General features: G+C 40.7%; 2 protein-coding genes across 2 annotated transcripts in view; both read right to left on the bottom strand.

Moving 5' to 3' along the window:
- LOC123520249 overlaps positions 1 to 7,614 on the bottom strand; it is a 36,861-nt gene extending 29,247 nt beyond the window's left edge. Inside the window, exons 1-3 of the mRNA XM_045282357.1 lie at positions 7,445 to 7,614; positions 6,209 to 6,419; positions 5,180 to 5,333 (exon numbers count right to left, since the gene is read on the bottom strand). Coding sequence (XP_045138292.1) covers positions 5,180 to 5,333; positions 6,209 to 6,419; positions 7,445 to 7,482 — 403 coding nt within the window. The 5' untranslated portion in view covers positions 7,483 to 7,614. The remainder of the gene's footprint in view (positions 1 to 5,179; positions 5,334 to 6,208; positions 6,420 to 7,444) is intronic.
- An 8,914-nt stretch (positions 7,615 to 16,528) lies between these two features.
- LOC123519846 (compound eye opsin BCRH2-like) lies at positions 16,529 to 21,432 on the bottom strand. The gene is made up of 9 exons (XM_045281419.1): positions 21,336 to 21,432; positions 19,630 to 19,840; positions 18,903 to 19,056; positions 18,019 to 18,260; positions 17,750 to 17,908; positions 17,499 to 17,603; positions 17,110 to 17,232; positions 16,806 to 16,946; positions 16,529 to 16,659 (listed from the first exon to the last, which is right to left on the bottom strand). The coding sequence occupies exons 1-8, from the start codon at positions 21,371 to 21,373 to the stop codon at positions 16,848 to 16,850; spliced, it is 1,131 nt and encodes a 376-aa protein (XP_045137354.1). The 5' UTR covers positions 21,374 to 21,432; the 3' UTR covers positions 16,529 to 16,659; positions 16,806 to 16,847.
- Positions 21,433 to 21,504: the final 72 nt, after the last annotated feature.

The following is a 21,504-nucleotide window of genomic DNA, read 5'->3' as shown; positions in this document are numbered from 1 at the left end:
TTGTATTTGCAGTGATGGAGGATTTAGAAATTCATCTCAAACAAGTTGTCCATTAGTGTTGCAGCTTTAGTAACTCATCAAATTTTTTGAAACTTGAAATTATCTCCACTTTGAAAACGAAGATAGATATTAGTATTATCTGGTCTATAGGAGTTAAACAATGGTTTAATTTAACAATAAACATTTGAATCGTTGTATAGGTTTATGGAAGAATATGTCGCAGTGAAAGGATTAATGTACTATTCAGCAGATTTTATATTCGCATAAGATTGAGTAACGCAACAGCAATACTTTGCTGTTGCGTCCTTTTTTCTTACTTGAATATTTAACTTTTCTATGCCGTCAAAATATCTCACAATTTTTTTCCGTTAGTACATTTCTTATGCCACGAAAGTTTTTTCAACATTATAATACTTTGCTAAAGCCCCTCAGGAGAGCCGGGAGAGCACTTATGTTAGCTTGCGTTACAATTTGCGGTGGCTGGAGGATGTGAGGATTTATGTGATGTATGTCGCCCCCACTTGGGGGCAACATACATCACATAAATCCTCGAGTGATTTGTGTTCTAGGCTGTGCTAATAATCCCCACCGCACAGGTATATGTCATGATCATAACACGACTATAGCGAATGGTCGTTAGTGTGTGTGTGTGTGTGTGTGTGTGTGTGTGTGTGTGTGTGTGTGTGTGTGTGTGTGTGTGTGTGTGTGTGTGTATATATACCAATAGTTACTATCATATCCGGGAAAGGAAGGTTGTTAGTTATAAATTCTTCGTATGTTCTTTGTTTGGAGAGAAAAAGTTTGAGTTGTGAGTGTCATTGTGGTAGTGAACTGTGTGGTGCTCTTAGGTCTTTTCGTGACCCCATGTTTTCAAAGTGTCGGGATTAGTGTTTTATTTTTTCTTTTCTTATTTCTATTTGTGATTTATATTTCTTATTGTTTTCTTTGTAAATTTTCCTCTTCACCTGTCTTTTTGTTTTAAGTGTTTTCTCTCATTTTTCAACTCTTTCCTCTTCAATTGTCTTTACCCTCTCTCTCTCTCTCTCTCTCTCTCTCTCTCTCTCTCTCTCTCTCTCTCTCAGTATGCTCTTGTATCCTCTGCCATTTATTTCTTCCCTTTTCCTGATAACTTCATCCATCTTTTTTCCAATCAGTTTTCCTTAACATTCACTACTCTCTCTTACCTCTTCCTATTTCTTTTCTTATCTCTTATTTACACTATCTCTTTTCTTTCCTTTTTTTCTCTTCAACGCCTTCTCCTTTCATTCTTCAAAACCTTCACCTCGCCACGCCCCTCCTCGTGACGTCAAGGAGCGTCACCACCACCATCCAATCACAGCAGCTTCGTTGTCGGTGTTGCTGCCCCAGTTTCATTCATTGTCATTCCTGCTCTCCTAAAGGCGGTGTCACACTAGCACTTTTTCCGTCTACTTTTTCCGTCGTTTTTCAGAAAATCGACAATATTTTGGCTGCGGCCTGTCACACACAAACGGTGTTTCGTCGTCACTTCCCGCCAACACAGACCGACGATGTAAACAAACATGGAGGCCACGGCGCCACGCTGCAGCAAAGATACGCTGCTCTGAACGTAATACTGTGTATTACGAAACTTAGACGAGCTAAACAAGCCAAAAAGCGTGCATGGATGCGTTCATGGTTAGTGGTAGAACCAATGCACGAAGAAGCAGGTTGGGGAGACGCGGCAAGTTTTGTGGTCTTGGTCTTGGTATGTAAACAAAGGCGGAAAATTTGCAGACGGAAACGATCCCTATCGTCTGATAAATTCATGCGATAAGTTCATGCGGAACGTTGAAAAATCGACGGAAAAAGTGCTAATGTGACACCGCCTTAACGGTCACACAGTCACAACTTGCTTGTATCTGTAGCAGTGTTCATTTCTCCCTGCACTGTTCATGTCCTGTCATGTGATTTTATGAGTATGTATTCTTTTTCATGATTACTCTTTAATGGTGATTTATTCAAACCCTCCTTGTTGTATCTGCAGTATTGTTGAAATTCTAATGGTTATGTTTGTTCACCTCTTATATTTACTTCTCACCGTCTTAGTTTGCACTGTTGTGCACTTACTTTTTTTCCCAATGATGTGTTTACAAGTACATAGACATCCATTTTCTCTGTTTACATATGTATTGCTTTTAGTTTTATGTCTATTATATTTTGTTTCTTACTCTATAGTCATTGATTTATGTGTTCTTTCCTACGTATTAACACCTTTTCCCTCTTTAACTTTATTATATTTTTTTCCGCTGTTCTCTTTGGTACTCTCAGGTTTTTTAAGTTATATGTTTGCCTTTCAATGCTATAGTTTACATCTGTTGATCTCCATATGATATGATTTACTTATATTAACACTTTTTTTTCATTATCACAACTTATTTTTCCTCTGTGTTGTGTGATATTTTTGTGCTAATTCCCATCCACTGTGTCATGTATCCCTGGTGGCTTAAGAGTAACAACATGACAAGATAGACAAGACAGTGAACAATTGCTGGGATTTATTGGTATTGGTAGACACCAAGAGGCCTCTTGTTTGGGGATTTAAGGACATAGGGTTCGATGAGGCGTCGAGCGCATTGTCGGGTGATCGAAGGTTTCAGTCGTAACGTGTCAAGAGTCTGTGGGCAAGATAAGGCAGAGCGTTAGTAAACATTGCAACGAGGAAAAAATGAAGGTTTCAGCTATTATAATTCCAAATAGGGCTTGTCCGTGTTTAGAAGAGAACAAAGGTGGGACAAGCAGTGATGGTTGATTAATTTCTTACTCGATTTCGTGTCTTGTGGCGTTTCAGTCGGTATCCTTCTTAGGCCTTATCCTGAGCTACGGTGGAGGTAGACTGGGAGTCATCAGTACTCTTCTTTTCCGTCTCGTGCACGCAGAACCAAGGCATGTACTGGGTAATGGCCTGCAGAGAGAGGTGTGAGTAAAGACCAAGGACAAAAATAATACGATGGCACAGTAGAGCAGGAAAGGGAACAGAGAATAAGATTGTATGTGGTTCTTGAGTGTGACTTGGAAAATAGTTATTGTTATGGGAAGAATTCTGTGTTTGGGGTCGCTGCTACTCACCAGACGGTACTTGGGGTGGCTGATGGCGTACACGAAAGGATTGTAGCAGGAGCAGGACTTGGCCAGCAGGGCGGGAAGGGTGGTGACGAGAGGATTGATACCACTCAAGTCGCCCAACACACCCTGTTCGACAATGGCATTATTATGTTCATGGACGTTCTGTGTCACCCATTATTTCCACACCTATGCCTATACCGGCACCTATATCCATATATCACCACTATATTTAATCATTCACAGATGGATGTAGAAGTAAAGTCTTAAATGTTTGAAAAGTAGATTGATCAGAAGTGTTGTTGGTTCCATTAAAAACTGCTAATTGCTCGTAAATTCCATAATTTTCATGGTGTGGCTCCCTTTGTTACTCCCATTATCTGTGTGTTGGCATGATGTCAATCAGGCGGGAGGCAAATACGAACCTGTAGACTGATGAGAGCGTAGGGAGTCCAACAGATGAACCACAGAGAAACGTTGACAAGGGCTGTCTTAGCGATACGGATCTCTGCACGCTGAGATTCGGCTTCCTGCAACACATGGAACAGAATTAATTGGGGAATTTCTTCTGCTTTAAGTCTCTGTATGCATTTAGTGAATTTTGAGTGTTATCAGCCTGCTGATTGGCCAGTCTCAAAGAGGGAAGACTCACGCCGGAGCGGAGGGTTGTCACGTTCATCTTCTTGGCCTGTGCGCGCATAGCGGCCTCGTGAGCGAAAATAGCTTTTACGATGAACACGTAGGAGAAGATGATGATAGCGGCCGGGAGGAAATAGTCGAAGACGAAGATGACAATGTTGTAGCTCCTGGTCTGTTATTGAAAGAAAAAAGAAAATCAGCACGTTAAGACATCGGTGATATTAATAAAAAGTGTTGTTAGGTATTGCAGAGGTAAATTCTGTGCTTTGGGTGTAGGTGACAGTGGGGTAGTGGATGAGGAGGTGAGCGTGGGATCGGGTAGACGCCCAAGCGTAGGTTCGAGTCCCACCAAGTACGGCCTTAAAACTTTGCCATTTGTCGAGTGGTTTAAAGTCACCTACATATCACCATGATACCAAGGTTCTAGATGGTTACATCAAAGATGCGATTGGGTGGTAATATGGGCCCTAATAAAGGTACTGCTGTAAAAAAAATTGCCTGCGCCACTAATTGGTGGAAGCTTTACAGCACTTCCAATACCCTTCGAGGTACCTATAGGCGCTAGAGGCCAGGGCATAGAAAAAAAGGTGGACTTACGTTGAAATCCTGAGTGAGGTAGTCGTAGCTGCAGGAAGTCAGGATACCCTCCAGGATGTACTTGCCCCAGCCGAAAAAGGGAGCGATGGCAAAGCCAACAGAGATGGCCCAGCTGATTAAGGCCAGGACGACGGCCTTACCGTTAGTGAGCTTTGGTCCATTGAAACCATTGCAGATAATATTGTACCTATCAAAGGAGATCATGCACAGCAGCCAGATGCTGGTCACGCCAGTAATAGCACCTGTGGTAGAAAAGGAGAGGCATGAGTCACGCTGAGATGCTTGTCACGGTAAAAGAAACATGATGGAGCAGTGATGTGGAAAATATTTGAAATCATATGTAGTGTTAAAAATTTGAGTAACTACTCTTGTGTGTGTGTGTGTGTGTGTGTGTGTGTATTCACACTCGACTGTTGGTCACCCAGCCAGTCTTCCCCTTTACGGAGAGAGATCAGTGCTCATAGACCCATCTTCAGGTAGAACTGAGAACATAGCACACTTCAGACCCCGGGAAAGCAAGGCCACAACCCCTCGAATTACATCCCATACCTACTTTGTGTGTGTGTGTGTGTGTGTGTGTGTGTGTGTGTGTGTGTGTGTGCGGAGATCTCCAGCATTTTCTTTATTATAACACAACTTCGTGTGTTTGGTGTTTTCCTTATACTATCGGCATGATGGTCTAGATGTGACTTAAGTGCAGCATAGAAGAATCCTTTTTATGTTAGTATTTTGATAATGTGTCATGTGTCCATAGAGTGGGAGAAGGTAACCAGTTGTAGATTAGGTCTAATTAAGTGTCATGAATGTACGGTTGTGTGTGGGCGTGTGAAGTGCGTGAGTGCATGTGTAGCAGATGACTCACCCAGGCAACCATAGATCTCACAATAGGTAGCACTGAACATCCAGACACCACCATTGAAACAATTGTACGTGAAGAAGGGAACGTTGGTGGTCAACATGATGAGGTCAGAAAATGCGAGGTTCACCACGAGGATGTTAGCGGGAGTCCTAAGAGCCTGGGAGGGAGGGAGAAAGGTTAAGAAGGTCATCCCTTGCAACAGGTATTGCCTTATCCTTCCAATATTATACACATCACACTCTGTCATTGACATCTCCAACCTCAACCTCACCTTCTCATTACGGAATCCTCAGTTTTTATTACGTAATGTCTGCCTTGTGATACCTAGAATATCTTGTTGCATATATGACTTTACTATTATATCTTATTTGTGTGACTGAGATTGAGAAACTTAACATTAAAAGAGCAGGTGTCATAGACATAGAGCAAGGAGAACGTAAGCATGAAACCCTCGATTGATTCATTGACCTTTTTAGCTGAAGTATTTTCGTTTTTAGATAAAATAAGATAATTTGAATTGTAGTTCGGAAATTCATATCTATAGTGTACAAAGCAACACAGCAATGCTTAGTGATTATAACATAGTTCTGTAAATGGTTTTGATTTTCAAGTTTGCAGTATTTTTAAAGAAGGTTAGACAAATTTATGGATAAGGATTATATGTGGTATTAGGTAATTTCGTTCACACAGGGACTGCTACATATAGGCCTTGCGGCCTCTTGCAGGTTCCCTCATTTTCTTAAATTCTTATATTTTTATGTATTGTATATGTAGGTAGAGGCCAGTATTATCACTTATAATGGTAGTAATTGTAATGAATGTAGAAGATAATAGAAAATACTAGTATTGATTCTCTCAATATAACAGAAACTTTTGTCAAAACATCCTTCTGTACAATTAGAAATAAATTTTGATTTAATGATAACGACAACACAAGAGAAGACAAGCAAACATTAAACAAAACATTGCATCCCCACCATTCATTACCCAAACCTGTCCGCATAAATCCTTTTGCCCCACGCCCACACTTACCTGGCATTTGGCGAACAGGTAGATCACCAGGCCGTTGCCAATGATGGAAATGAATCCAAGGAACAGGTAGATGACACCAAGGAGGTAGTGCCACATGGGGTTGACGGGGGGATAGTTGTACCAATGTTGGTGGACGTACGGCTTGATTTCAGGCCTTACAAGGTCCACGATACTCACACCTTCGGGATATCCATAGGTCATATCCTGAGACCTGCGGGAAGTCAAGAGTGGAGGGTGAGAGTGTGAGATAAGGTGAGGTGTATGGTAAGAGGCAGTTGGCATGATAAAAGAAAAAAAAGTTGTGTGTGTGTGTGTGTGTGTGTGTGTGTGTGTGTGTGAGAGAGAGAGAGAGAGAGAGAGAGAGAGAGAGAGAGAGAGAGAGAGAGAGAGAGAGAGAGAGAGAGAGAGAGAGAAATGCATAAGAATCTACCATCGCATGACATAAACCCAATAAGTGAGATAAGATGGATTTTGAATAGTAACAAATGAACTAAGATAAAAAAATAAATAAGGCATATATTGCTGCTTAATAATAACATAAACTATTAAAGAAGGAAAATAAACAGTTTGGAAGTAGCTGTAGGAGGAAAGGAGAAGAGGGTAAGGAAAACAGACAATTGGAGATGGACTAAGAAAAAAACACGAAGGTAACACTGTTGTAGAAGGAGGATGAAGTGAAGCAGTGTTGATTAGAGTAGGAGGTGGAAGTTTATGGAATAGAAACACATCTATAGGAGAAGGAGGAGAAGAAGGTGCTGTGCAAAAAAAAAAAAAAAAACAAGAATCACTACTGCTGTAGGACGTGTAAGAACTAGACGAGAGACGCTGCTGTACGAGGAAAGAGTGAAATAAGTGGAGTAGGAGAACCTGGCGTCCAAGAAATAAAAAAAAAAAAAACTGCTGCAAGAGGAGGAACTGAAAGAGTTGAAGGAGTAGGTGTAAGATAGAGAAATACTGTTGCAGGAAGAAAAATTGTAATAGTAGTAGTAGTAGTAGTAGCACTAGTAGTAGTAGTAGTAGTAGTAATAGTAGTAGCAGCAGCAGCAGCAGTAGTAGCAGGAGATGGTGTCAAACAATAAAAAAAAACCCTACTACAAAAGAAAAGGTGATGAAGGAAGAGGAGGAGGAGAAGGAGAAGGAGAAGAAGGAGAAGGATAAAGTGATGCCCAAGAGTAAAGAAAACTAAGGGAAGGCTGCTGCTGGAGGAGGAATAGAAGACGTTGAAGAAAGTTATACCCGTAAAAAGCCATCTGTGGTCCAGTGGAGTTAGCCATGGTGATGGAAGGGCGATCGTAAAGTGTGCCTCTGTCCAGAACTCCTGACGAAACGGAATGAAGCTCCTTCGTGCCGTGCTTGTCTTTTACCCGGTTTATATACTCCGCGCTGCCTGAGGACTCTGAAGAAAACTTGCTTAATGTATTACGTTTGCGCAGAGGAAGCCCCCCACCTTCTCTAGCTTAGCTGTGTTAACACTTATCGATCTATATCTGTTTATTATTTTTTCTTTCTGTCTATTTGTCTATTTATCAGTTTATTTATATGTGTGCCAGCATGTTTTTGTCTTTTATCCATTTCTATCTGTCTGGCTGTCTGCTTATTTATCTTTATTGTTCTGTCTGTCTATTTGTCTACGTGTGTGCTTGTGCATGGATATATATTATGTATGTATGCATATATGCATTTGTGTATTTCTTGCTTTCTCTATCTATTTACCTCTATCGATCTCCTGTATGTATATTTCTATATAAATGTCTGTTATCTAAATATAACAAGGATCCTACACCCTCAGTGAGAAGAATACCCAGGAAACTAAACATCCTAATTGTCTTTGAAAATCATACATATTAGAGAACTCAGGCTCAGTTTGGGATGTACTGTGCCTCAATCCACTGTGAGGTGTTGGGTGACAATCTTCTATACTTTTACTAAACTTTGTCTTGAAGTTCTTGCCCTGTAGCTTCTATAGCAGTATTGAAGATGGTAGTGTTAGTAGTAGTAGAAGTAGTAGTAGTAGTAGTAGTTAGGGAGGCGGTGGCATAGTGGATAAGGTGGTGGTGGTGGTGGTGGTGGGATCGGGCAGACGTCCACGCGAAGGTTCGAATCCCACCACGTACAGCCTTAAAACACTTTGCCATTTGTCGAGTGGTTTAAAGTCACCTACATATCACCATGATACCCAGGTTCTAGGTGGTTACACTGAAGATGATATGGGCCCTAATATGGGTACCACTAAAAATAAAATTGCCTGGGCCAGTAATGGGCGGAAGCTGAACAGCGCTTCCCATACACTCTTCAAGTGTGCCTACAGGCGCTAATAGCGCCTTACCGTAAAAAAAAAAAAGTAGTGAAAAGAGAAAATAGAATAGCAATAAGTCCTTAAACGTTTTTTGCGGAAGAGGCACGTGCTGCGCCACATTTGTATGGGCTCCATGTGTGAAGAAGCCGTTGTCCTTGTCGTTGTTCTTGCAGACATACAAGTTTATGTGCTAAACTCTTCTAGATGTTCTTGAAAGTAATGATGATGATCCCTAATGTGGGTCCATTTCTCAAACACATGCATATTTTTGTACTTTATTTACTCTTACCCTCACCTCTCTCCTGACGCCAAATTGGCTTAGTCTGTCAGCTCGATGACATCCGGACTATACTCTTCTATCCATCGCTGTCTTCATATTCTGAGTCATCTTGTCCATTTTTTTCCCTTTTTATGGCTCTCTTCAACAACTTGTTTCTATCTTTTCCTAGTCCTGCCACGCGATTGTTTTCCTCTTGGTATCCAATCCATAAATTTCTTTGCATGCCAATCTTCTTCCTACCTCATTACATGATCAGACCATCTCAACCTTGCTCTCTCGACTTCTTCCAACACTGGCCTCACTCTTGATTAATTCCTCTCATATGTACATTCCTCATCCTGTCTCTTCTTGAACGTAACTTCCCTAATTAACCTGAGTACTCTCATCTCAGCTGCCTTTATCTTGTATTCCAGCTTCATCATTAATGTCCAACACTCAGCACCATGTAGTAATATTGGCTTTAAGTTTGTATTCTTGTGTTCAATATTATTATTATTATTATTATTATTATTATTATTATTATTATTATTATTATTATTATTATTATCATCATCATCATCATCATCATCATCATCATCATCATCATCATCATCATCATCATTATCATCATCATCATCATCATCAGAGAGAGAGAGAGAGAGAGAGAGAGAGAGAGAGAGAGAGAGAGTATGCTTAGACCTAAATGAGTGACGTCACTCAAATGGCGGAAAATATGCTTGGTAGCACAGACCGCCAAAAACGGCTGAAAGTAATGCTACGGAGTGCGGACTGTCGTCTTTATTTATTATTTCCCTTGAAAATCTCAGTTGCGGAAGTACGGATTCAAAATTTCGCTTTTCTCCACCTGTCTCAGGTGCGGAGGTACGGACTTAAAATGTCGCCTATCCGTACCTGTTACTTCCGTACTTTTGAAAAGTTTTCCGCACCTCGTTTGGTTGACAGTCAGGTAGGTACGAAGGAGCGGAGGTGCAGACCGAGGTATAGAAGTGGGCAATGTCCCCGAGAAACCGTCCCTCGCGCTCGCCTCGATTCCCGGCTCCCACTTCGCTGCTCCTCCACGCAGCTGATTTGACGTCACATATATGAAGCCACGCTATTGGTCAGAGAGAGAGAGAGAGAGAGAGAGAGAGAGAGAGAGAGAGAGAGAGAGAGAGAGAGAGAGAGAGAGAGAATTTGGTAACGAATAAGACAGCGTTTCTCAACCTTTATACCTTTGCGTAACCCTTAATAAAATACATGACATGTCTCATGGAACCCCTGCGCAAAAACAAAATTATATACCATATATTTCTCATTTTATATGACGTCAAATCAGCTGGGTAGAGAAGCTGCGAAGGGGGAGCCGGGAATCGAAGCGAGCACGCGGGACGGTTTCTCTGGGACAGTGCCCGGAAGTGCCCACCTATATATATATATATATATATATATATATATATATATATATATATATATATATATATATATATATATATATATATATATATATATATATATATATATATATATATATATATATATATACAGGGTGTCCCGCGAGTTAAGGTACATACGCAGGGATATGATAGTTCAAGTGGGTCTGATTAAAAAATACTCTATTACCATATGCTGTTTTTTGCTTTATTTAGTTAAAAATTGAAGGTGAAAATAGAGCGGTGACGTGTGTTGCGGGAACCGCTTGGGCAGAATGGAGGAGGAGGATCAGTAGCAGCAGCAGCAGTAGGATACCGCTGTGTGTCGCTGTAACCTGTAATATCAAGATAATGTGTACAATGCACAAGTCTGTGAGACAAGAGCCACCCATGGTACAATAACTTTTTGATAGGTAGACGCACGAGAACATTATTGGAACCACCAGCTGACTCAGTGACGTCAACCGGTCGTGTAAACAACTCCATATCTTCGAGTGAGTGTACACGTGTGGCAGAATTTGATCTTGGATTGTATGTTTCATGTACCTTTATATTAATTTCTTATTGTTAGTATGGGCAAAGCTAGACCTTGTGCAGTGTATGGATGCACGCCTGTCAAGTCTAGTAATTTTAAATATTATAAACTCCCCAAGAACAAGACCATCGCAAGACAGTGACTCCAAAAATGCTATCGTGCTGACACAGCAAACGTAAATAATGCCGTGATTTGTGAGCAACATTTTAGTTCCACCCAAATTAAGCGCAATTTGAAATATGAGTTATTAGGTTCCCCAGTTCCAAGGAGTTGGAGGATCTAAAACTGAGGCAGTCCCTGATCAAAATCTGCCATTTCGTGGACACGATAATGGAAGTGGCCTTTCTGGAGAAAATACAGGTAAGGAAACTTAGATTTACTGGCTAAATCTGATCAGTTTCAACACTCCAAATTAGAAATTGTATAATCTGCTTATGCCTAATGAACGAAATTAGTTCTACTAGTAGCCTAGACCTAGTCCATAATTTACAGGCTATGCCAGCCTTACAGGCTACAATAACTTTTTGATGTCTCTCGTTTTTGTACCATGGGTTTACACTCAAGAATAAAGTACCTATATGAAGTGTGAATAGTTTAGGGCCGATGCAAGCTAAAGGAATAGATTGCCACGTTTAAATAGCGGTATGCACTCACGGTCCATTCATATTACATGCATTTCAATGGCTTACGGTCCTCACTGAAATGCATTTAGTATGTGACAGCACTGTAAACAGAGCGTGACCGTCCCTGTATAGTGTGGATCGCCTTTAGACTCATACGTGCATTAGCCTTTAGCCTCTTGTAGTTTTATATGTAGAGAGAACAGTGAGGTGCTGAGGAAGACGACGAAGGTACATGAAGGCGAAGAGGATCAGAGGAAATCAATGTGCATTATGCAATTATGCATAATGTATATGGCTTGAAAAATCCACTAACAATGTTTTTGAGCCACATCTACTAGGCTATCTGACATGTCTTTATCCGTACAATATCTTGTCTATCGCTATGAAATATCATCAACATTCAATCACTAATGTGTATCATATTTAATTTTCGACTGCATAGCTAATGAATCATGAAAAGAAAAAAGTTTTATATTAATTGTTCATGATTTATTGAGTAGCAGACTATCGTGATCAGAGCTGGCTAGGCGAGTGGATGACGTCACAGAAACAGCGTTTCAGAAGACTTACCAGTAGGGCTGTGAGTTCAAGACTCTCGTGCGTCTACCTGTCTCGTTATTGTACCATGAGACCCACCTACCAGTTTCGCACGTCGTCAGCCAAAATGGCAGCCCCACGGAGACTGCCAGATGTCGTCCGTTCATCGTAGAGGAGCTAGCTCTTTTTGCTATCCTATGTATTTTAGACGCTGTAGACATTATTCATAGAAGAAATAAAGCTTTAAGGAGATGAGAGGAGGAGAGAAAAAGAGATGTCATAGAGTCCTGTGAGATTCAGGGTATACTATATAAGGATGGATAGAATTAATTGATTTGACGATCAAAGACTTCTTCCCGCTGGGGTATGCGTACTACCTCCAGAGGCTGTGATGTGCCGGAGCACGCACAAACATCATCAAACCCTGTTGTCATACTCTTTCCCCCGCTCTAGTGGATTTTTTTACTTCACGTGACGGATAAGATAATGGTTACGTATTGCGCCTTGGAACAGGGCCCTGCTATCGCAAGTTCTCGGATCATGTGAAGTGAGATTAACCCTCACCTTCCTCATAGGCATGACATGCTGGTCTCTTTAGTGCATCTCCAGTCCGCCTTGAGACTGGACGTGTGGCTCATCCCAGTACCTGTTTTTTTTTTTTTTTTTTATCTATTTACGCTTTTATTTTCTATTTTATTAATATACAACGAACAACATTACTATCGCGTTTTTCTACATCCCCAAGTACTATAAAATCAAAAGCTACTATTATTACGCCAGAGTTTTTATGATCTGAATAAATTGTTCCTCCGTTCTTGTTTTCATGAGACAGGTTTAGAGGGGAAACTGCACTACGGCAGTGAATTAGATTCAGATCACCGGTGCAAATACAAGAGGCCTTTGATGCCAGTATTGTTCCCTTGTGCTAGAGAAATCTTAAGCTGTTCAGTACCACAACTGAATTTTATTTTACTCAGGATAACTTTACATGAAGCCATAATGTGTAAGATTGTATTTGTAATGATGGAGACTTTAAAAATTCGTCTCCAGCTGCTCGTCCATTGATATTGCAGCTCTAGTAGCTTGTCAGATTTTATGAAACTTGGAATTATCTCTAGTGCTGAAAAGAAAGAATGGAATCTTTACATCTGGCAACCCTTGCTTCCTCAACACTTTTAGGGCATTTCTTTTTCACTCTGCTACATTCAAAAGATGAACTTGTAGGGTGTTTTTGCGGGTTTGATGATATATTTTCTGTTCTGTCCTTGCTCTATCTTCATTTTCGCTCCAAAGTTGGATGTTGTGTCTATAACCGCAACGACTTCACTTGCTCTCGTGCCCACATCTTTGAATTTTCTGAGTTTTCCACCATAAGGCTTCGACTCAAAAGTCACTCTCTAAGTTTATGTGTGCCATCTTTCTCTTCTCTAACTCCTGTGACTTTAAGAAATATTCTAATTACTTAACTTCTAAAGTGGAGCACATTGTCTCTCTATCCTTACGCGGAGATCTCCATCCTTGGAGATCAACTGGTGCAATACCTTTCTCGTATTCCTGATCATCTTGGAGATACGCCCCCACATTCTTAACCTTTTCCTTACCCTTAATCCTTCTGCTTATGCTGTTCATCTTCGTTTGGCTCCTCCACAATCTTGTCCTATTTCTTCAATTCCTCCTCAGGATCCCCCAAAGAGGAGGTGCCTCTGACGTTTTGTCTCTTTTAATTAGGTAGACCACAGGAGGTATTATGTTGATTTTCTGTGGGATGATTATTGTTTCCATGTCAGAGATCCATTTATGTATGTTGAATGCATAACAGAGGTGATAGTGTCTGGCATGTAGGCGTACATTCCTTAATCTTTTCGTTAATCTAAGTCTTCTAAACCTTGGTTTAACACAGCCTGTTCTCGTGCTATACATGATAGAAAAGTTGCCCACAAAAGGTACTTGAGCATTCCATCACCTGAATCTCATGCAATTTATACTCGCATTTCTGCCTGGAATCATGCAAAGTCTATTTTTCAACTTGCTAAACACTGCTCAATTGTACAAGGGCCTCATCCGCCCTTGTATGGAGTACTTTTCGCATGTATAGGGGGAGTTTCACTTACACAGTTCTTTTAGATAAGATGGAATAAAAAGCTTCTCTTCTCAACTTTCCTCTACTGACTGACAGTCTTCAGCTTCTTTCTCATCTCCGGAATGCTGCGTCTCTTGCGGTCTTCTACTGCTCTTTTCATGCTAACTGCTCTTCCGATCTTGCTAACTGCACGCCTTCCCTCCTTCTGCTGCCTTGCTGCACAGTCTTTCTTCTACCTCTCACACTTTTTCTGTATAACCCTCTAATGCAAGAGTTAACCAATACTCTCGCTCATTCATATCTTTTTCTGGGAAACTCTGGAACTCTCTGCCCATGTCTGAATTTCCAACTTCTTATGACGACTTCATTTAAGAAGGAGGTTTCAAGACATATATCCCCGCTTTTTTGGTTAACCCTGCTAGAATTGTAAGGGGGACTAGCAACTGAGTAGGTCCTACTTATTTTCTTTGTTGCCCGTGGCCAATTATCCCCTCTTTCATAAAAGAAAAACACTCCTGACACTGCTGCTTATCATATCTGTGGTCTTTGAAAATGCTCTTGATAACAGAAAAATGCGTTTCTGAATACGGACCATACTGCTTTGATCATATTTTGGCATCATTCAGAGCAACATCGTTTCCACTGACAAATTGAGTACAGAAAGAGAATAAAATGTAGATTTTAGTATTTTCCTGTCCACAGGAGTATAACAATGGTTTGGTATAACGAAGAACGTATGATTATAAAGATATATGTAAAGATATACAACAGTGAAATGATTAATGTACAATTGAACAAATTAATTTTTGATCTTATAAGATTGAATATCGCAAAAGAAATGCTGTTTTTTTTTTCTTAATTGAATATTTAACTTTTCTATGCTGTCAAAATATTTCATAAATTTTTTCGTTAGTTCATTTCTTATGCCACGAGAGTTTTTCCCACAGTATGATACTTTAATGCCTTTGATTTCAATACCGAAGCCATTAAGGAGAGCCGGGGGAGCTCCTATGTTAGCTTGCGTTACAATTTGCGGTGGCTGGAGGATGACATGATTTTGCCCTCACTTCTTCGTGGGCTTTGTGTTCTAGAGTGTGCCAGAAATCCCCACTTAACATTAAGCACTGCTCAGGTGTATGTCACGATCATAACAAGACTATAAAAAAGCAATCAAGTAATAAGGAATGGTCGTTAGTGTGTGTGTGTGTGTGTGTGTGTGTGTGTGTGTGTGTGTGTGTGTGTGTACGAATAATTAATACCATGTCCAGGAAAGGAAGGTTTTGAGTTATGTGTTGTTCGCTTGTTATTTGTTTTGAGAGAAAATTGTGAGAGTTGAGTGTCACTGTGGTACTGAACTGTGTGATGCTCCGAGGTCTTTCTGTGACCCATGTTTTCAAAGTGCTGGGTTAAGTGATTTTTTATTTTCATTTGTGATTTATACTTTCTGTTGTTTCTTTAAGTTATCTCTCTCTCTCTCTCTCTCTCTCTCTCTCTCTCTCTCTCTCTCTCTCTCTCTCTCTCTCTCTCTCTCTCTCTCTCTCTCTCTCTCTCTCTCTCTCTCTCTCTCTCTCTCTCTCTCTCTCTCTCTCTCTCTCTCTCTCTCTCTCTCTCTCTCTCTCTCTCTCTCTCCAGTATACTGTATCCTCTTCCATTTATTTATTTATTTTTTTCCTGATAACTTCATCCATTTTCTTTCCAATCAATTTTCCATTCTTAACATTCGCTATTCTCTCTTATTCTTCCTATTACATATCTTATCTTTTATTTATACTATCTATTCCATTATCTCCTTTCTCTACAACACCTTCTCCTTTCTCTTTCTGCAACACCTTCACCTCGCCACGCTCCTCCTCGTGACGTCAAGGAGCATCACCACCACCATCCAATCACAGCAGCTTCGTTGTCGGTGCTGCTATCCCAGTTTCATTCATTGTCATTCCTGCTCTCCTAACGGTCACACGGTCACACAGTCACAACTTGCTTGTATCTGTAATAGTGTTCATTTCTCCCTGCCCTGTTCATGTCCTGTCTTGTGATTTTATGAGTATGTATTCTTTTTCATGATTACTCTTTAATGGTGATTTATTCAAACCCTCCTTGTTGTATCTGCGGTATTGCTGAAATTCAAATGGTTATGTTTGTTCACCTCTTATATATACTTTTCACCGTAGTTTGCACTGTTGTGCGCGTACAATTTTCCCAATGATATATTTACTTCCATTTTCTCTGTTTATAAATGTAGTGTTTTTTTTCTGGAACATTATGTGATGTGTTTTCCTTTTGGTTTCTTAGTTTATTGTTATTGATTTCTGTGTTCATTCCTTCATATTAACACCTTTTACTCTCTCACCTTTAACTATATTAAACATTTTTCCGCTATTCTGTTTGGTACTCTCAGATTTCTCAATTTTATGTTTGCCTTTTCATCTCGTGGTTTACATTTGTTGATTTTCGTATGTTTTTTACTCGTATTAAATTTGTGTGATATATTCCCATCCACAGTGTCATGTTTCCCTTATGGCTTTTGACTAACAGTACGACAAGATAAAGAAGACAGTGAACATTTGCTAGGATTTATTGTTAGTGGTAAATACCAAGAGGCCTCTTGTTGCTTACGGATTTAAGGGCGTAGGATTCGATGAGGAGTCGTGCGCATTGTCGGGTGATCGAAAGTCGTAACGTATCAGGAGTCTGTGGTGAAGATAAGGCAGAGCGTTAGAAAACATTGCAACAAGGAAAAAAATAAGGTTTTACCTATTATAATTCCAAGTAGGCCTTGTCCGTGTTGAGATGAAAACAAAGGTGGGACAAGCAGTGATGGTTGATTCATTACTTACTCGATTTCGTGTCTTGTGCCGTTTCAATCGGTATCCTTCTACTTAAGCCTTGTCCTCAGCTACGGTGGAGTTAGACTGGGAATCACTAGTATTCTTTTGCGTCTCGTGCACGCAGAACCAAGGCATATACTGGGTAATGGCCTGCAGAGTAGAGTGTGAATGAAGACCAAGGACAACAGTTAATACGAGGGCACAGTAGAGCAGTAAAGGGAATAGAGGATAAGATGATGTGATTCTTGAGTGTGACATGGGTAATAGTTAATGTTATGGAAAGACTTATGCGTTTGTGGTCGCTGCTACTCACCAGACGGAACTTTGGATGGCTGATGGCGTATACGAAAGGATTGTAGCAAGAGCAGGACTTGGCCAGCAGGGCGGGTAGGGTGGTGGCCAGGGGATTGATTCCAGTCAAGTCGCCCAGCACACCCTGTTGGACAATGGCATTGGGTGTTCCGTGTCACTCATTATTCCCACATCTAAGCATATGCCCGCTCATATATCCATATATCACTATTACAGTATATCTTTCGTAGATGGAAATATAAAAGAAGTTACAAATGTTCAATAGTAGATTAATCAGAAGCGTTGTCGGTTCCATTGAAAACTGCTAACTGCTCGCAAAATTCCATGATTTTCATGGTGTGGCTCCTTTGTTACTCCCATTATCTCTTAGGCGGGTAAGCAAAGACGAACCTGTAGACTGATGAGAGCGTACGGAGTCCAACAGATGAACCACAGAGAAACGTTGAAAAGGGCTGTCTTAGCGATACGGATCTCTGCACGCTGGGATTCGGCTTCCTGGAACACATGGAACAGAAGGATGTTGATTAGTAGTAGAATTTCTTCTACTTCAAGACTCTATGGAAACAAAACGAATGTGATTGTAGCGAGCTTTGAGTGTTATAACCATTTTGATTAGCCAATTCCAAAGCGGAAAGACTCACGCCGGAGCGGAGGGTTGCCACGTTCATCTTCTTGGCCTGTGCGCGCATAGCGGCCTCGTGAGCGAAGATCGCCTTTACGATGAACACGTAAGAGAAAATGATGATAGCGGCCGGGAGGAAATAGTCGAAGACGAAGATGGCAATGTTGTAGCTCCTGGTCTGTTATTGGAAAAAAGACTATCAGCACGTGGAGACATAGGTAATGTTATCAAAGTGATGTTAGGTATTGCAGAGGATAAATGTTGTGCTTTGGGTGCAGGTGGACTTACGTTGAAGTCCTGAGTGAGATAATCGTAGCTGCAGGAAGTCAGGATACCTTCCAGGATGTACTTGCCCCAGCCATGGAAGGGAGTAGAGGCGAAGCAAAAAGAGATGGTCCAGCTGACGCAGGTCAGAAACATGGCCTTGCTGGTGGTCAGCTTCGGTCCATTGAAACCATTACAGATAATGTTGTACCTGTCGAAGGAGATAAAGCACAGCAGCCAGATGCTGGTCACGCCAGTAACAGCACCTGTGGGAGAAAAAGACAGGTGTAAATTACGATATGATGCTGGTGTAGTGATTTGGAAAACATTTAAACTTATATATAGTGTTAAACATTTTTTTTCCAGTAATTAGTAATTTTTTTTTATTTATTTATTTATTTATTTATTTATTTATTTATTATTATTATTTTTTTTTTTTATTATTATTATTATTATTATTATTATTTTTTTTTTTGTGTGTGTGTGTGTGTGTGTGTGTGTGTGTGTGTGTGTGTGTGTGTGTGTGTGTGTGTGCGCGTGCGTGCGTGCTTGTGTGCATGCGTGCTTGCGTGTGTGTGTGTGCGCGCGCTCGTGCGCGCTTGTGTGAAGATCTTAAGCATGTTCGTTATTGTAACACAACTTTGTGTGATTGGTGTTTTCCTTATTGTATTAGCATGACGGTCTAGGAGTGACATTTCTGTGTAGCATAGAAGTATCTTTTAATGTTTGTTTTTTTATGTATCCATACAGTGTCATGTATCCATAGAGTGGCCGGCGAGAGTAATGTGTCAGGAGAAGGTAGCTAGCTGTAGATGAAGACAAAAATTTTATAATTAGTCGTTACTGTCATGAGTGTGCGTTGGCGCGTGGATGTGTGAGGTGCGTGAGTGCAGGAGTAGATGACTCACCCAGGGCAGCGTAGATCTCACAGTAGAACGCGCTGAACATCCACATACCACCACTGAAACAGTTGTATGTGAAGAAAGGAACGTTGGTGGTCAACATGATGAGGTCAGACAGAGCAAGGTTCACCACAAGGATGTTAGCGGGAGTCTTAAGAGCCTGGGAGAGAGGGAGGAAGATTAAGGTGGTGAGAAGAGGATCATCGACCTAAGTAAGTCTTTCCTCATCCTTCTAGTATTGCACACATCACACTTTTCAGCTCTCCAAACTCAGCCTCACCTTCCAATTATTGAATCCTAAATTCCTATGTTTGGGGTGAATCACTCGATTGATTTTGACCTGTTTAACTGAAGTATTTGTGTGTTTTGATAAAAGTAAGAAAATTTGAGTTGTAGGAAGGTCGGGATTTCATATTTATAGGGTAAAATGCAACGTAGCAGTGTTTGGTGATTATAACATTGTATATGCAGGCAATAATTGTAATGAATATAGAAAATTATAAGAATACTAGTAGTGATTCTCCCAATATAATAGGAACTCTTGTCAGTACATCCTTCTACACTATTAGAAATCAATTTTGATTAACTTTTCTAATGACAACAACACAAGAGAAGACAAGCTAAACATAAATCCAAACATTACGTCACCAACATTCATTACCCCAGACTTGTTCAGTCCGGCAATTGAATGTACATATCCACATAAATCCTTTTAATCCACACCCACACATACCTTGCATTTGCTGACCAGGTATATCACCAGGCCGTTGCCAATGATAGAAATAACTCCAAGGAACAGGTAGATGACACCAAGGAGGTAGTGCCACATTGGGTTGACCGGGGGGTAGTTGTACCAGTGCTGGTGGACGTAGGGTTTGATTTCAGGCCTAACTAGATCCACGATACTCGCACCCTCTGGATATCCAAAGGTCATACCCTGAGACCTGCAGGAAGTCAAGGGTGAAGGGTGAGGGTGCGAGATAAGGTGAGGTGGTAAGAGGCACTTGGCATGATGAGAAAAATGTGCATGATGAGAAAAATGTGTGTGTAATTCACCACGGTCGCCTACTGGTCACCCAGCCAGTCTTCCCCATTACGGAGCGAGCTCAGAGCTCATAGACCGATCTTCGGGTAAGACTGAGACCACAACACACTCCACACACCGGGAAAGCGAGGCCACAACCCCTCGAGTTACATCCCGTACCTATTTACTGCTACGTAAACAGGGGCCACACATTAAGAGGCTTGCCCATTTGCCTCGCCGCGCCGGGACTCGAACCCGGCCTTCTTGATTGTAAGTCGAGCGTGCTAACCACTACACTACGTGTGTGTGTGTGTGTGTGTGTGTGTGTGTGTGTGTGTGTGTGTGTGTGTGTGTGTGTGTGTTAAGAGGCCAAATGGAGTAATATATATATATATATATATATATATATATATATATATATATATATATATATATATATATATATATATATACATACATACATACATACATACATACATACATACATACATACATACATACATACATACATACAGAGAGAGAGAGAGAGAGAGAGAGAGAGAGAGAGAGAGAGAGAGAGAGAGAGAGAGAGAGAGATGCATAAAAATCTACCCTCGCAAGATATAATCCCAATAAATTAAATAAGATGAGTTTTAGATAGTAACTTAAATGAACTACTTACTACTACGAGTATAGTGATTTTTTTAAGAAATATATTTTGCTGTACAATGATAAGACTATGAACTATTAAAGAAGGAAAATAAGTAAATGGGGAAGCAACTGTAGCAGGAAAGGAAAGTAGGTTAAAAAAAAAAAGACATTTAGAAATAGAGTAAGGAAATAAAAAATAAAAAAAGTAAACACTGTTGTAGAAGGAGGATGAAATGAAGCAGTGGTGGAAGGTTTGGAGGAGGAAGTGTATGGAATAATGAAACACTTCTATAGGAAAAGGAGAAGAAGGAGGTGCTGTGAAAAAATACAAGAAGCATTACTGCAGTAGGACGTGTGAGAATTAGACGAGAGACGCTGCTGCAGGAGGAAAGGGTGAAAAAGGTGAAGGAGTAGGCGGACCTGGTGTCTAAGAGTTGAAGAAACACTGCTGCAAAAAGAGGAAGTGAAGGAGTTGAAGGAGTAAGTGTAAGACAAGGAAATACTGTTGCAGGAAGAAAAATTAAAGGGATAGTAGTAGTGGTAGTAGTAGTAGTAGTAGTAGTAGTAGTAGTAGGTAGGAGGAGGAGGAGGAGGAGGAGGAGGAGGAGGAGGAGGAGGAGGAAAGAAATAGATGGAGCAGGTGGTGTATAACAAAAAAAATACTACAAAAGAAAAGGTGATGAAAGAGAAGAAGGAAGATGATAAAGTGGTGTCCAAGAGTAAAGAAAACTAAGGGAAGACTGCAGCTGGAGGAGGAACAGAAGGCGTTGGATTAGGAGTTATACCCGTAGAAAGCCATCTGTGGTCCAGTGGAGTTAGCCATGGTGATGGAAGGGTGTTCGTAAGGTCTGTGTTTGTCCAGAACTCCTGACGAAATGGAATGAAGCTCCTTCGTGCCGTGTCTGTCATCTACCCAGTTTATATACCTCTCGCTGTCTGAGGACCCAGAAGAAT

Source organism: Portunus trituberculatus, chromosome 46 (genome assembly GCF_017591435.1).
Source record: "Portunus trituberculatus isolate SZX2019 chromosome 46, ASM1759143v1, whole genome shotgun sequence".
Lineage (NCBI taxonomy): Eukaryota > Metazoa > Arthropoda > Malacostraca > Decapoda > Portunidae > Portunus > Portunus trituberculatus.
Note: the sequence above shows the minus strand (reverse complement) of the source record. Positions and strands in the feature narration are given on the sequence as shown.

Coding starts and splice junctions, on each gene's coding strand:
- LOC123519846 (XM_045281419.1), bottom strand. CDS start 21,373: ATGGCTAACTCCACTGGACCACAGATGGCTTTCTACGG. Junction 18,261..18,902: donor TGAGATCTACGCTGCCCTGG/GTGAGTCATCTA, acceptor TTTCTCCCACAG/GTGCTGTTACTGGCGTGACC. Junction 16,947..17,109: donor GCCATCCAAAGTTCCGTCTG/GTGAGTAGCAGC, acceptor TCTACTCTGCAG/GCCATTACCCAGTATATGCC.